The sequence below is a fragment of the Pogonomyrmex barbatus genome, unplaced genomic scaffold (genome assembly GCF_055798465.1).
Source record: "Pogonomyrmex barbatus isolate J1 unplaced genomic scaffold, ASM5579846v1 scaffold22, whole genome shotgun sequence".
In the NCBI taxonomy this organism is placed as follows: Eukaryota; Metazoa; Arthropoda; class Insecta; order Hymenoptera; family Formicidae; genus Pogonomyrmex; species Pogonomyrmex barbatus.
In genome coordinates, this window is record NW_028297119.1 from 2,558,344 (window position 1) to 2,575,011 (window position 16,668).

A 16,668-nucleotide genomic window follows, 5' to 3' on the forward strand; every position below is an offset into this window, starting at 1 on the left:
TCTCTCGTTTTACTACGAACCACGAACTTCCGAATTTTCAATCGGAAGCTATCTTGTCCATTTTGCATCCAAGTTAATTTTAATCGATTCATTCAAGCTCAAGTCACATGCCTCTGATTTAATTGTCATCATCCGCGTCGCGAACCTTTCGAACGACTCCTCGTGCTGGAATTATAAGTTATTCCTCTCCTCCCGCGCCCCCTCATGACGCCATGGACGGAAAAGGGGGAGAAAGAGAAGAAAAAAAAAAGAATCCCTTCCCGTAATTTCGAACGAACTACGAACTTGCTGCGTGAAAGCGAGAGTAAATAAACATACGTGAAGGCAGTCATCAGTCGCAGTTCCGACGCTGATTGGCGCGCGGTGTTTCGCTTCGCACACCCGCACCGGCATTCGCGTTCGTCGCGAGAGCGATTTTGACAATGCGCATGTAGCATACGTGATTGCCGAGGTGTGCCCGCGCAAGGTCATGGGCAAGATAACGCGGAAGTCCACCGATCGGAAGGAGACGCCGAAGCCACGACGGAAGCGACGGAAGAGGGACGTCAACCGGATACACTCTAAGATCCTGCAGGCTAAGCGGAAGTTGGTAGGTCTCTCGCGGCCGCGTCCTCGACTTTCTTCCTGAATGATATTCTCGCTCGACGCGACGTGACGCGTCGCTCAAGGACGAACGTGAGGATATTCGAGCGCATGAGCGCGTATCCTCTCCCGAAAATTAAAAAAAAGAAGTTGAAGTAAAGTTAAAGTTATGATTTGCAAAATTCAATATTTCTCTCATTCAAGATCGAAGGAACGAGGAGATCAGATCTAAGCTTTAAAATCTAGAAAAGTAATTCATTAATAGGGAAAATCGTTCTTAATAGAATCTGATAATCCTCTTCTTTTCCTCGAAAAAAATCCTGGATTTTTCCCCATGCACGAGAATTTATATAGGACGTGATCAGAAACACTGGATATATTGCTTTATCCTTGTTTTTTCATCGAATGTTAACAAGAATAAAATGATATCTGGGTACACTCAGATGTTATTATTTCTGATCGCTAGTAGAATCTCTCTGAGTAGTGATTATCGTATGACGTTTTATAATTCTCGATCTATTGGAGATAGAAAACATGGATATTCGTGCGTTATCCACGTGGTTGCTGTTTCAAAAAGCGGCGCGTTGGTGCGTCGTAGCATGGAGGCGTCGTAGCTCTCGCGATGTTAGGTTAGTGTCAGTGTCAAGTGTTTACTGGCATTGTTTGCTGCCGGTTCTCGTGAGTGATAATCTCTCGATTTGCACAGTTCGATCGAGATCATCAATAAGCGTTAAGCTGTCGTGGAAATCCGGCCGAAAATGCTCAAGTAATAATCTTGCAAATGTAATCGGTGGAATTCCTCTTCGAAGGGGAGAGTGATATTAGAAACTAGGAGTTCTTGAATAAAAGTTTTAGATAGGCCATTGCGTGAACAATGTATAATTCGCACACATGAAATATTTTTGATGATAATTTCTTTGAGATGATTGAAATATATACTGGAATTTATTACAGGATGATGTTGGGAAGAACGACAATAAAGCTAAGCATAAGAAACAAAGCCGGAAAATTTGTGACAGGCTTCTGCCAGAACCTGTGAGTAACTTTATTTAATAGTCTAGATATTATAATGATACTATTGTTTATCACATTTAGACATATCACATGATTATTTCAGGCTGTCGGTATATATAGGAATGGTGCAAAGGGTAGAAATGTTCAGAAAGGTATATTTTGAAACTGATTTAGTTGTGATAATATAATGACGTACAAATTTAATTATCTTAATGTCTTACAGCAAAGACATCAGAAAATATATTCCATGAAGCCCGGTTGAAGGCAGATGCATTGAAACTCTTTAATGGTGACAGTCCTGAATCTAAGTAAGCACATTGATACAATAGATTTGATATGGATATCGCAAGTGGACAAGCATGACAATATATTCTATTTTACAGGAATATTGTTGATGTTTCAATACATGATAAAACTACTAAACAATCATTAAATAAGGATTATGAGAAGGATATTTTGGAATTGACACCATGTATTCTAGAGCAAAGCCCTATAATAGGAAAAAGAAGGTATATATCTATTGTTTTAGAAACTTTTTAATTATTAAAGATTAAAGATATAGATATTCTATACAAGATATATCTTTTAAACATGCACATAAAAAAAGATTTATATAAATATTTTATACATTATATATATATATATATATATATATATATATATATACATACACATTGATATTACAGTTCAATTCAGAAGCTGTGTCTTGTTAAAAAGAAAGGTGAGGAAAACATCTTTGAAAATGATGATTCTAACAAAATTAAAAAACACAATACTAATGATGAATTAAGATGTGTTCAAAGAGAAGACATATGCAAGCGAAGATTGTTTCAAAATGATAGAGAGCAATCAAAAATTTCCTCGACAGAGTAAGTATAAATTATATTTACATTATTAAGTGTAATAAAAAAGAATTTAATATAAAATGAAACTATAAAATATTTCAGAATACTTGATACAATTGATCTAACAAAAGAAAATGAATTGAATGAAGAAGAAACAAAACAGACATGTTCAAAGAATAGTAAAAATTTCCATGTTCCATTAAATCGCTACATGGAGTTCTGCAGAATAATTTCTGCCGAAAATTTTGAAGTAGACATCTTACAAGATTATCATTCAGGTATATTATGTTTAATATGTATATATATAAATATATATATAAATCATTCAAATCTGATTATTTATCTTTTGAATAATTTGATAATTTTAGATCCTGTTGAAACAACAATTAAAAGATTAAGAAATGCCTATGCTAATTCTTTTCGTCAACAACTTTTACGTGAGAAAGATAAACAAGGATTGGAAAATGTAGAACCTGCAGACTCTAGAAAATATCAAGCTTGTGTATCTTCAAATCTTTCGCAGTTGTCTCCTGTCGAATTTGAAGTTCCTAAGTGTGAAAATTCAATCACAACTCGTCTTCAACAAGGCTTATTTCGGAAGAATGATAAATTTCATCTAATACATAATACCGAATTTAAACAAAGTGATGATATAACGCATTATAATTTTACACCTAGTTCATCGCAAAATACTTCAACATACAATATAAATGATAACGTTATAAAAAATTCTGAAGATAATGATATTCGATGTGCAAAACGATCAACAAATATCGATCGAGTCACGAAACCAATGAATTTTTATTTTATGAATGAAAAAAATACCATTCAGTTTGATTCTCATAAAACTTCTAATTATAGTAATCATCCAAAAAATAAGCATCATGACAAAGATAATTTTTCTATTGACATTCCTATTTATAAAAATTTACGATATAATAATAACACGAAACGCTTAGGAACCTCGTTTATAAATGATCCTATATTATTAGACAGACATTTTTTAAAACATAGTCTCCGTGAAAAATTATCAGTTGCAAAATTATCTGTTTCCGACAATTGTGCAACAAATGATATATCTCCAAACTATAATAACAAAACAAGTAAGTGTAATATGAAGAATGTTAAACGAGTACCTACCATCTTACGTCGATATAACAATGCTGCTATTAATAAGCCTAATAATTCTGTGGTAAACAATGATTATATAGAAGATTTATATAATAAACATGAATTTAACCTTTTTGAAATTTCAAATAATAATACTGAAAAGAAATTATATAAAACTGAATTTCCAAATGTATTGAAAAATATTCCGTCATCCGATACAAGAAACATGTTGTTTGAGCAAACAAAAATATTGGAACCTCAGATTGGATCGATGAAAATAGAGGATTCACAAGAACCTGAAATCAAACAACGTGATATAAATATATGTTCCACGAAACATAATGAAAAGAAAGAATTTTGTCGACATGATGATTCTATGTACTCGCAAACTTTTAAAACTTCTTATAATACAAGTGCATACACTGAAAAATTACCTCAAAAACAAATATTACATGATACCAGAAAACCTTTCTATTTGAATAATAGTCCGATTCACTATTTACAAAGTGTAAATTTTTCTAATTCTAATGTAGAATCGGCAAAAAAGTTTCCTCAACAAAGTAACTCACATATTTGTGAAATCAACAAGCAAAAATTTTGTGGAAAAAGTACATGCGATCAGAACCACAATATTCTTTTTAAGGATGGTAATGATAAGATAATATCGACGTCAAAATTTCCTCATAATATTCAAAATGAAAGAAGATCTAGAGAATTATTCCGAGAAACGTTTGATAACACAGATATAGAATGTACCAAGCATCTAATTAGTCAGAATGCATGTCGTTGCAACGAACAACTTATTTATTCTACCAATTATCCATGTAAAGAGCAAATGCATTATCTTCATAAAAAAGTTGTAGAATCTAAAGACTTATGTGACATGAGAGGCTATAATAATAGTACAGATAATTGCGTTAATTCATCCAACACAATGCAAAACTTACCACCATCACTGAAACAGAAGAATGATGTATACATGTATTCGAAAGCGATCGACAATCAACATCATGCAGTGTTATTGCAAAATGTCACTCAACCTATAAAATACTTTGCTGCGAAAAGCGGTACAGATATCCAAAGAATACCCGTGTATATAAATGACAAAAATATTAGGATTGCGGAAAGTGTCCCGTTAGGAGTTGTAGCGGTAATGAATCCAAATACTCAAGCAAAAGCATTTTCACAAGATATTGCGACGCAAGTAATACCGTTGCAAACAGATGGTCTGCACTTTAACGATTTTGCAATACGTAAGCTAAGCGATCAACCTTTCGTAAAGCATTTAGATTCTATGAATACGATGCTAATTAACCCAAATTCGCAATCTAATACTTGGTATGTCTCAAATTTGTAATAGATAACGATCATAGATACACTATAATATATACATAAGTTGATGGTATAAAGCGCGCGGCACAATACATTGACCATATTTCTTGCAAAAAATATAGTTGTGATACGCGCGCTTTTCCATACATAAAAAGATTTATTATTAAGATAAAAGTTGTAAGTCTGCCCAGAGAGGCAAGTTATGTCTATTTACTTTATAATTTATATATTTTGTGGAAAGATAGGAAAACCTGGAAATGGGTGTTATACTTTCACAAATGTTTTGTAATAGTTGTCATCGCACATATGCATATACACGCGTATACACACACTCATACATACACGCATATATACACATATACGTACTTTTCTTTTCTTTCTACATATATGTGAAAGACAAGGACATACTTGTAGTATCCTTTTCTTAATGAATAATGAATATTTGTTTTGGTATGGAAAATGAAAGTACAAAACTGCCTGTGATAGTTGGAACATATATGTATTATTATGTTACCGTTAAGTCATAATTCTTGGACATCAAATGTTTAACATAGGAGAAATTCATTTTCGTCAATCTCACAGCAATATCGATACATATATTAGTGAATTTCTGAATAAGTGTGATAAAGGCTTGTAAATAAATGTCGCAGAACGCAAAGTGTATACGGCAGCAAGATGACTTGCTAATAAATTCCTAATATTTTCTAACTCGTTAGTTTCAGAGCGGGTTTGGTGAAGCGCAATTAATCTTCACAAGGACTTTCTTTTGCTGAAAGCACTCGCTTTGCTTTTTTTTTTTATTTTTTTTTTTATTATTATTATTCGGACATCTTTTTATTAAATTCGAAATAAATATTTAGAGATATCGATATGACAACATAGAGCGTGCACAAGGCGAGAAGGAGACGTCTCTTCGTGACGGTACGCGATACCAGAAGACCGGATCGACGTTGATCTCATTATTATTATTATTATTATTATTACGATTCGCTTTAACGCATCAACGTCGTGCGGAGTGATTTGATTAAAACGCGAGTACATTTTCTTTTACAATCTCTTAGGAAGTACTCTAGGAGGAAGTCTCTAGGTACACGTGCCCGTTTCTTGCCAAACGATACGATCGTTCGTTCCTATCGGTTCGGCGCGCGACGGTAAAGCCGCGTGTTTTTACTCTGGGAATGAAGTAAATAGGTCTCAGTCTTCAAAATTACTTTATTGTACCAAAATAAAGTCGTTAAAGAGTTAGTTACGATCTCGCGGAAATCGCTCAATATGAAATCGTAAGTTACATCATCTGTGTGTTGGTATATAGCTGATAGATGCTTATAGAACTGAAATTATATCCAAGTCGAGTACTCTCGTGCGCCATACACAGCGGCGTTAAAATGCCATAACTCTCTTACGAACTTTATTTATAACATCCTAAAAGTTCGGACACCTTAATTTGTACTTTATGTGAGGATATCTTGCTTACGATAGACCTTGCTAACCGATTTTTAGTGTAGTTAGAACCATGCCGTGTCCTCTCGGAGATTAAGTCGAGCGGCCGTATTCTCTTCTGGGAAAGAGAAAAGGAGAAAGAGAGAGAGAGGGTGGAGGGAGAGAAGAGAGAGAGAGAGAGAAAGAGAGGGGGGAGAGAAAAGGAGAAAGAGAGAGAGAGAGAGAGAGAGAGAGAGAGACGATTCATCTTAACGTTCCCCTGAGTTTGATTTCAATATGAACGTCTCTATGCGCCAAACATAGAGAGAAAACAGTTTCCGGAAAATAGATTAATGTAGGAGAAAAAGATATCGATGAATATATAAAGAAGTAGACGTATCAGACTTGTGGTTTTATGTACAGCTTGGAGATTCATCGTCAACAAAGAAGGAATTAGCGTCCTCTCGCCCATCGTAGTATGGCGTCCGCTAATACGTCCAGATGAGCCTTCGTCTGAAACATATCGGAACACGTATTGTATTATCCGCCAGCTTGTATAGCGTTTCACAAACACAATAATTGGATCTGTAATTCACATTTTGCACGCGCCCTTTTCATTGCACTTGATTAATTAATAATCGGAGCGTAAAATCATCATATACGAGTGATCTTCACGTCATCAAGATATTCGAATGTTAGTGCCTTATCGACATTTTTTTAATTTATTCTAACGAATCGTTGAGGGAAATTTCATTAATTCTGAACATCACCATTATAACATATTTTCTTTTTATCTCTATATCTGAATATCAACATTATTGGTTTATCTGGGAATCGCCACCCCTTTTTTCCTCGCCGCGTTGATAGCATTCCCTTGACGTGACAACGCTGAAGAGAAAATTGGATAACGCGAATTTATCGACGTAGGGGGCTATTTCCCATATGTGCAAGCAGATGCTGTGTGAATTATCAAAAAGATTGTGTTCCCGTATTTTGCTTCCAAAGCTCCCCGGAAAACGCTACCGACGAATCAGAAAACTGGCTCTTGATATTACACCCACGGTTAGCACGGTTAGCACGCCTCCATTTTCTTTTGAACTTTATAACGAAAGTTACTTTAAAAGTTCAGCTGAGTTTTACATAGTATGTAATATATATATATATATATATATATATATATAGAGCTACGCGTATCTTTCAGCGTTACAAAGACTTTTCTTTCGTGAAAAGATTCAAATTCCTCAAAGCCCTTTCGTGTACGGATGTAGTAAGGATTCAAATAAGAGGGATTCAAAGGGATACATGAAATTAAAATAGAAATTATCACGTAATTCTACTCACGGTTTTGTAAAACATGCAGGCTTGCCTATCCTCGTCCTCACCCGTAGGACAGTCTATAAAGCCGTCGCACAGGACATGATCGTCGATGCAATGATATCTACCCATTCTGTCCGCGGTCGGGCAAGCGAATCTTTCCATTCCGTCTTCGGAGACTGGACATTCTGTAAACAGGAATCGCAAGAATCCACTTCAATTCCTTTATAAAAGCTGACATTATGTCTGGATGGAAAAATGTGCTGGTATTGTGCATATATAAACGTTAATGTTACCCGATATCTCGGCCAAATCGGAAAAACCAGCGCGTGAAAAATATCGTAGAGAAACAAGTATCTCGGCTATCCAAACATAAAAACGTTCAGATCTCTTCTATACGAAATTTATATTATTTATTTCGGTTATTGCTTTCGTTAGCTCACCATTTTTCTCCGACGTCGATTTTCGATATTTTTAGTCTCTACGGATTTTATCGAAATAAACACTTTTTCCATTATCACTTAAAATATCAAATTGAATAGCCGCGTAACCGATTTCCCGTAACCTACAACAATTAAACGTAAACGTAAACGATTCATAACGATTGTAAACAAAATGTAAACGTTGCCGATCGGCAGCTGTGTCGTCTTAATATCTAAGTATATATTTCAGCGTATTTCTGGTGGTATTCTCGTCGCATGTTCAATATTAAATGCAGCTGACTGATTCTCTATGTTGTATTTGCCTAGCCATGACGATGTATCTCAAAAGCCCGTATGCTCAATGTACATTCGGTGTTAAATGTGGTTAGTACAGTACTCCACGCTAGCTGCTTAATAAGAAGATCTCATTCAAGGGGCGTGGGACGAATCTTGGATAGTAAATGTAATGCCAAATATGTACGCTGAAGATACGGGTCGACGAGCATAGGTTTCGATATTGAGCTTACAACCGCGATAGTGATTCGCAATAGCAAAACGGACGTTCGTAGCATTTTACATTGTGACCTATCTGGTCGTTTTATATATCGACCCATGGACAGATCGGCACATGATAAAACAACCGTTTGAACGCACTTCGTTTTTATAACGTTTCTCTCTCCCTCTCTCTCTCTCTCTCTCTCTCTCTCTCTCTCTCTCTCTCTCTCTCTCTCTCTCTCTCTCTCTCTCTTCAAAGTAGCTATGGCATTTTAAGGAAACTTTCAATGAAAAGATCCTTCGCATTCCGCACGCTTCTCACGTTTCTAGACTTCTCAATAGCGTCTACATGACCGGAGGATGTTTACCGGCACCCTGTTTCTCGCCATCCTCTTGTCGCGGATTCGCCCCGTCGGTGCTCTCCTCGATCAATAAATTTGGGAGGGACGGTGAGCACGCTCATCGTTGCGACATCGTTTCATCACTTTTTCTTTATTTGCAGAAGCGCTTTGTCTGTATTTCTCGCACGCGACGCGACGTTTCATTTAGATTTATAGACCTGTTCTGCTCGTGTAATTCACACCACGTATACAGATATCATAACGCACTCATTTGACTCATATTTCATTAAAAATTAGAATAACTTTCACACGAACACAGATTCGCGGAAAATCGAGCTTTACCGAGAACACACGTGTACAGACCCGATAACGAGCTCTTGAAAATTTGTTAATATCACGATTAAATTCATTTTCTGATAATAAATTAAATTCATAACATATCATATTTACATGCATATTTTTTAAATTCTTTATTCCAATTATTCTTTTGAATTCTTTGCTCAATTTTGGATAAACAGACGAATTAAAAAATTGATTTGTGAAGCTAATTGTGAAGTTTTTTTTAATGTAATCGATATCAAAGAATTTCTTCAGTTTCTATTTATAGTTTACAATCCTTATCTTTTATTATTTCTTTTATTTTTTTGTGAAAAGTAACAAAGATTTTAATAAATTTGTTATTCAGAATTAAGATATGATAATATGAATTTGCTTTTATTTAATATTATCTTTAGATATCAAATTATCTTTTCATTTAACATTCAGTTACATCGATAAATAATTGAAATATTGAAAATAGAAAAAGATAAGAAAAAATTAATTTAAAAAATCTCTCATTTTATAAATTATTACATAAATTATTAATCGAATCTCATATGTAATATATATAGAAACAAAACTTTTTTAATTCATTTTAATCGACACATTTTTTTGTAAGGAAATTGAGATAAAATTGAGAAAAAAATAAAGAGAATTGTATTTTATCAGAATCGGGATATATTTATGAAAAAAAGTTCAGAGAGTTCGCGTGATAATGAGAATTTGGCATTTATCGGAACATTTAAACCAGGATTAATGTATCTATGTATCTTATCATATGGCTTTATTCAGTGACATTTATCAAAATAGAATTACGAAAGTTTAAAACTGATTTTTTTAGAATTAATTTTTTATTTACAATTATGAAATTTATGAAATTAAACAAATATTTCAAAAATTTCATAAAAATAATTAATGAAAAGAGAAGAAGAAAAGGGGAAGAAAAAAAGAGAAAAAGTAAGCACTTAAAGCAGATCTTTGTGTCGAAACTTTACATATTATCAGAAGAATAACTTTTCCTCATAGTGTTTCTGATTATCTTGGAAATGTTCGAAACGCTCAGTCAATTTCATGAATTTTTAATGCGTGCGTCTTTGCGAACAACCGTAATATTTATATCTTTGCGAGCATTCCGTAATATTATTACTAGTAATATTAATATATTATTAGTACTTACCAATCTGCGGGACGTCGTATTGTATGCTTCCCCGGATAGATCTCAGCATGAGCTGCGAGGCGATGCTCGCACCGGCGGATGACGTCGAGGGTGCCGAGGACGCTTGAGCCTGATGTCCCGGGGACTCCCCCTGCGCATCGATCGAACGCCGTTCGATCACGATCTGATTCCGCTTGCTTCCGGGTAACTTGTTTCCGCTAGTCTCGTAAGCGAAGGCCCTCGGTGCGAAGCCGTCATTCGTAGGTAAGTTAAGCGGGGTGCCGCCCTCGGCGCGCGCGAGATCAGTCTTCGTACTCGTCGCAGTGTTAAATCTCTGCTCCGCGTAGAGATCGTCGTGATGCGATTGTCTAGGTTCCTGAATGGTAGCCTTCTTGCCGGCCTCGTCGCACACCAGTATCGGCAGACTGAGCGGGCCCCTCAACGGATGCCGGCATCCGATGCGCCGTTTCTTCGGACGCTGATGGGCCTGCCGGCCGCCGAGCAGATGATTGCCCTCGTCGTGAACGTAGGGCTCCGCGACGTGGGGCTGCGTTGCGGCGTGTGGCTGCGATGATGTCACGTACTCGTTATAGAGGACGTTCAGCATGGCGGGCGACAGAGCAAAGAATACGTTCTGGAGCTCCCGCGGCTCCTTGACGATGTCGTCGATCAGCATACCCGCGGGCGACCACGAGGATAATTGCGGCTCGTCGTTGAAGACCAGCCAATTTGACAGGTCGTCCCGGTGGGGACCATCGGAAGGGTATATCCTAAAATGGAACAAATTTCCACCTACCGAACTCAGCTCGCTCTTCTTTCTAATGCTACCGCTTCCGTGACGATAATCGAGTCCCTGTGTTCCTTGTACTTGTATGATCACGGGTCGATTGCCCACCGCCAGATCCAGCCCCTGTCCCACGTAAGTGAGAAGCCAAAACATGCAAACTGCCATTTTACAAATCATTAACGTCTTCAAATCGCTTTTCTATATCTCTTTTCCTCTCTCTCTCTCTCTCTCTCTCTCTCTCTTCTTCTCTTTCTCCGTTTCTGCCCTTCTCTCTTCCTTTCTTCTTTTTCTAAACTTTTCTATCTCTTTATATCTACGTATATATCTCTTTTTTTCTTTCTTCTTTCTCTACCACCACTTTTGACGCACCCGATTATACAGCTGGGCGTGGTGTTATAATTGACCTAAATGAAGAGCAATGATACTCTTTTCTCTTTTATATTTTCTCGTTCGTTCTCTTTAGCCTGATTACTACTCACTGCCAATCTAAAGGCACGTCTGTAGCAACTCTGGATTAGGCCGACTTTTCGTTTGAACTCGCGGTACACAAGGAAGTTGAGGACGGAGTGTGTGTATTGTATTTGTACCGTGTATGTGCAAATGTACGTGTGTATATGTGTGCGTGTGCGTATGTGTGCGTGTGCGTGTGTGTGCGTGTGCGTGTGCGTGCGTGCGTGCGTGCGTGCGCGTGCGTGCGTGCGTGCGTGTGCGCGCGCGTGTGTGTGTGTGTGTGTGTGTGTGTGTGTGTGTGTACACGCGTGTGTGTAATGTAGGTGGGAGATACGGGGCGGTCGATTGATACCAAGAGGGAGAGAAGGATAAACTTGATAAAAAAAATCACGCGGTATGTTACGCGACACAGCAACGATTATTGCATAGAAAACGCAACGGTGCTACGCGTGCAACTGCATCGACTGTGATTTGCCTAGCATGTTCCAGTTGGGACTATGGACTCTGTCGCAGGGGACCCGAAAATATGGGCTTCTCCGTTTCTTTCTCTCTCTCTCTCTCTCTCTTTATTTGTCCCTCTCTCTATCTTTATCGAGGATAAGTCGTCGACTCGAGCGCACGGCGTATCACGTTTGACATTTGATTGCGTTATGCCCGCTCTTCTAATCGATACGCTTCACTTTTGGTAGTCCATGATAGTAGCCGCGACCTTGGCTTTCCCTTCGTGATAAAGTGCACACGTCCTGTACCGACCGTCCTGAAATCAGGTCGTTAATAGAGAATAACGTGCGATATCCTATAACCGCGAGTGCCAGAAACACAAAAAGATTTGTGGTGGTGGTGGTGGTGGTGGTTTTTTTTTTTTTTTTTACTTTTCTTTTATTTATTTATTACTTTTGGTTTGTTTTCTCAGGATATTCAACAGAAGTGCTGCGACGTGTGGAGGTGGTTATCGGAGGTGCTCATCGTGCGTGCTCATAGATGCGTATAAGGTGCTCGAGTGTGGACAACATTTAAACCAATTGATGGTGTGCCACTCATGTTAAACGCCCGCGATCGTTTCGCGTTTCGCCAATAAAGCTACCATCTCTCCGAGAGACAACCCTCTCCCTCGGCGTTGTTTCCTCATCCGCTTACCTTTCCTTTCTTTCCTCTCATCCTCCTTCTTTCTTTCTTCCTTTCTTTGCTCTTTCACTCGGCCTACCCCTCTCTTTTCCGTCTCTTCTCTGTCTTACGTCCCTATCCTCCCTTCGTCCTCACGTATTCGAACGAACGTTTCTCGGATCTCGTTCGTTTCCACAAAGTGGAAACTAAGCTATTATTGCGCCCCGCTCGCGATCATGGATAATAATCGTCCGATGCGTCCGCTAGTAAATAACCGCGCCTATCTAAGTTTCGCCCTAAGAGCCCACGATCGTGCGCGCAAACGTCAACGAGATAAGCCGCATACGTGACTTTGTTCAAGTAATTTTCGCGAGACGTGCCACTGCGAAATGGATGGTATTTGGGTCTGTCGCAAATCCACAGGAGATTGCCTCTGGGATTCTTTCGACCTTTATATTTTCGCAAATTCTACAATTTTGTACTCGTATACGCTATGTCTCACGTACTAAAACCCGACTGATATACTTGACCCGCGAGATTCGCGCGAGTAAATTTCAAATCCGCCAACGGTCTCCGGAATGTCGGATACCCACTCGGATCACTAATCACCCAAGTATTTGCTCGAAATTCCGCTATCAAAGCCGAGCGACTATTAAACGTGCGCCCTAACGATTCTGAATTTCATTCAATAAATGCGATGAGCCTTGAGAATCTCATACTGATTGTCATTGAATATAACGACATACATATCTAGAATATGAAAATCTTTCGCAAAAAAGGAACGCAATCTTTTTCTTAAATTATTCTTATATACTTTAAACGTGATTTCATCGTCGTTGTGTAAACTCGCGTCGCGAATTATAATCGAGATGACGTAACCGCGGCGTTGCATTACTGATGCAAACAAGAAAATTGAAATAACGTTACGGTACCCGACTCAAATCGCGAGAGTGCTTTCGAACAATCCTAAAACCTGCGCTACCATCCGGAAATAAGTCCGTCGCGTATGACAGGCGAATATCTGCCGTGATGTAACTCGCGCGAATCGGACCGATACGCCGGACCCGATCATTCTCGAGTACCGGGCCCGAGTGACGGATTCGATGATCTAGCCGTACGACGATGACGGGGTGACATAATGTGGATAGCAGTGTGGTATGTAGGTCGGTCATATCAACAGGTGCCCCGAAAAACGTTCAAAAAGCAAAGGCTTGCCGTGACAGAGAGCGGTGCGCGTTTGTCGGTGCGAGACGCGGGAGTAGGCGGTACACGAGCGTGTGTTGCGACAGAGGTACACAGGGTGTGTTGAACAAAGGCAGAGAAAAAGGTACACCGATATATATATATATATATATATATATATATATATATATATATGTATATATGTATATATGTATATATGTATATATGTATATATGTATATATATATATATATATATATATATGTATAGTGAGGATGCCCGGGCGCAAGAGGCGCCCAGAAAGTTACAGACAGAGATTATGGTTCATCGATAGGAGGTGCAGTGTTACGCGGGGCATTACGTGGATAATACTTGCTTCTTGATATCTCGCCGCCGCGCGTCTGCCGTGCCTGCGCTTTTCCTCCGAGCTTTCGGATCTCCGATCTCCCGCCTCGGCCTTTTCTCTTCCCTCTCGACTCTCCGCGTCGCGTCGTTCCTTGATGCCGCTTCTCGACCTAATCTCCCTTTCCTTCTCGTTCTCTCTCTTTCTCTTCTCTTCTTTCTCTCCTTTTTTTCTCTCTCTCTCTCTCTCTCTCTCTCTCTTTCTTTCTCTCTTTTTGTCACCCTTTCTTCGTCTCTATCTTCCCTTTTCTCTTTTCTTCTCCCCTTTTTAGTTCCGTTTCTCGCTCAGTCTCCTCTTACTTTTCTCGCGCCGCTCCGCGGTATCGCTATACGAATATCTTCCACGCACTTCGCGGTCTTCTTTTACGTCCTCGAATGGAAGGGATGTTCTCCGATGCGATTTTGGTCTTCCTCGCACGCGACCGCGTTCTTTTACTGCTCCGTCCTCCTCAGCGGATACCAAAGTTTCTGACTGTAGCTACCCTCCCGGCGATGTTCGTCGTGCATCACGTTATCTCTTCCTCTTCCGCTCGATCGACTCGCGCCACGAAGAGGTCTATGCTCGCTCCTCGACAGTAGCACCCTAACAGCACCCCCGTGAGATCATATCACGTACAATGTCGTCCAGTTACACACTGCGGGGTGCGATTCATTCACTGGCATCTTCGTCGCTCGCCACGTTCCGCTTCCGTATGGCCGTTCATATATGGGCGTGTGATGTCGTGCGCGCGCGCGCGCGATCTCACTCTCTCTCTCTCTCTCTCTTTCTCTCTTGTTCAATCGCTCGCGTTAGATATACGTGCGTGATTGCGTACGTATACGTATGTGATACCTGGTTGGTTATATCGAAGTTGCGATCTGAATCGCGATGTCACTGCAAAGTTACCGGAGGAGGAATCTTCCAGTTTGTTCTAATGGCTCGTTCTAATGCAGTTATGCTCCCCTTTCCTCTCTGTTCTCTCTCTCTCTCTCTCTCTCTCTCTCTCTCTCTCTCTCTCTCTCTCCCTCTCTCTCTCTCTCCTCCAACCTTTGCTTCTTCTATCTTTTCCTTTCTCTCACCCTCTTCTTTTTCTAGGCCTCTAACACCGGTCTTTCACGATGATGTCTGCGACTATAATCGCGCAACGTTATTTCAAAGGTTAAAGGCTGTTTCCCGCGGTTGCCCGACTTCCCGTGCTGACGTCGCCGACGATCTCGACCGGCCGCGCCGGTGTTCCATTGAGCGACGAGAAACGTTCCCTCCCTCTCGCTCTTTTCTTTTCTTCCTTTCTCTTGCTTTCTCTTTTTTCTCTTTTTCTCTCTTTCTCTCTCTCTCTCTCTCTCTCTCTCTCTGTCTCTATCTATCTCTTTTCTTCTTTTTCTTTCTCTCGCGTCTTCGTCTCCCGCGTACTCTTTCCTCTCACTCGACCTCGGCACGTCGCGCGACAGCACTGCTTCTCGTTACTGCACACCCCCTCGCGAACGCCGTCGTTGACGCGCTTGCACTGGAGGAGATCCTCGCGAGGGTGCCGTGCGACGAGTGGTCGACTCGCCCCTTTTTTTCACAGCGCGGAAGTAGGTGCTCTCGACCGACGGGAAGCGACGGAATCGAATGGTGAGGAGGTTGCGGCCGTGGATGGTTGCTTTGTTGGTCGAAGGTCGAGGGATGTGGAGGATCGAAGGGTTGGGACGGTGGGTTACTTCGGTGAGTGAGCTGCCTGGCGCCCTCACCAGAACTAACTCCCACGCTGCGCGGCGAGGACCCGGTGCTTTAATACAACGCGCATTCTCCCGGCGCTCACCCCTCTCTTCGACACTGGGATGAGCGACGACGGGGTGGCTTTTCACCCCTTCTCGCGCCTCGCCTCGCCTCACCTCACCTCATCACGTCTCGCCACGTCTCGCCTCCATCCCGGCCGACGCGCCCATGAACGGATTAAAGCTGCCGCGAGCCCTAAGCACCCTCGGATTATACACCCTGCGACTTCATATGACGTTTCACGGCGATACGGTCAAAGGTGATGTGGGTGCCTACCACGAGTGCCATCATCCTGTCCGCGATCGCCACCCATGCCCCTACGACAATTCTGTACGCATCACGATGTCGCATTATCACCTGCTGACACTGTTCGTGACTCGTTCGAGTACATTTAGTCGCTATACAGCTTGAATGATACATGCGAAATAAAAAAAAAGCGTTAGCTCCGCTGATAGAGAGAGAGAGAGAGAGAGAGAGAGAGAGAGAGAGAGAGAGAGAGAGAGAGAGAGAGAGAGAGAGAGAGAGAGAGAGAGAGAGAGAGAGAGAGGTCAATGTTGGGAGAGAATAATATCTCGGAAATGTTTGCAGTTTTATTTGTCTCTCGGTCGGCGGATGGTCCTCCCCTTTCTCTCTGCTATTAAAGCGAAGATCGCGAAAT

General features: G+C 40.2%; 2 protein-coding genes across 2 annotated transcripts; one reads left to right on the forward strand and one right to left on the reverse strand.

The window, feature by feature from the left end:
• The first annotated feature begins 305 nt into the window (after positions 1-305).
• On the forward strand, positions 306-5,546 carry LOC105430570 (uncharacterized). The gene is made up of 8 exons (XM_089078378.1): positions 306-589; positions 1,537-1,617; positions 1,700-1,748; positions 1,820-1,904; positions 1,980-2,105; positions 2,283-2,465; positions 2,544-2,719; positions 2,810-5,546. The coding sequence occupies exons 1-8, from the start codon at positions 470-472 to the stop codon at positions 4,906-4,908; spliced, it is 2,919 nt and encodes a 972-aa protein (XP_088934504.1). The 5' UTR covers positions 306-469; the 3' UTR covers positions 4,909-5,546.
• On the reverse strand, positions 5,367-16,088 carry jeb (low-density lipoprotein receptor domain-containing jelly belly protein). The gene is made up of 4 exons (XM_089078379.1): positions 14,247-16,088; positions 10,370-12,342; positions 7,644-7,804; positions 5,367-6,815 (listed from the first exon to the last, which is right to left on the reverse strand). Exons 2-4 carry the CDS (start codon positions 11,310-11,312, stop codon positions 6,756-6,758), a joined length of 1,164 nt encoding a protein of 387 aa, XP_088934505.1. The 5' UTR covers positions 11,313-12,342; positions 14,247-16,088; the 3' UTR covers positions 5,367-6,755.
• Positions 16,089-16,668: the final 580 nt, after the last annotated feature.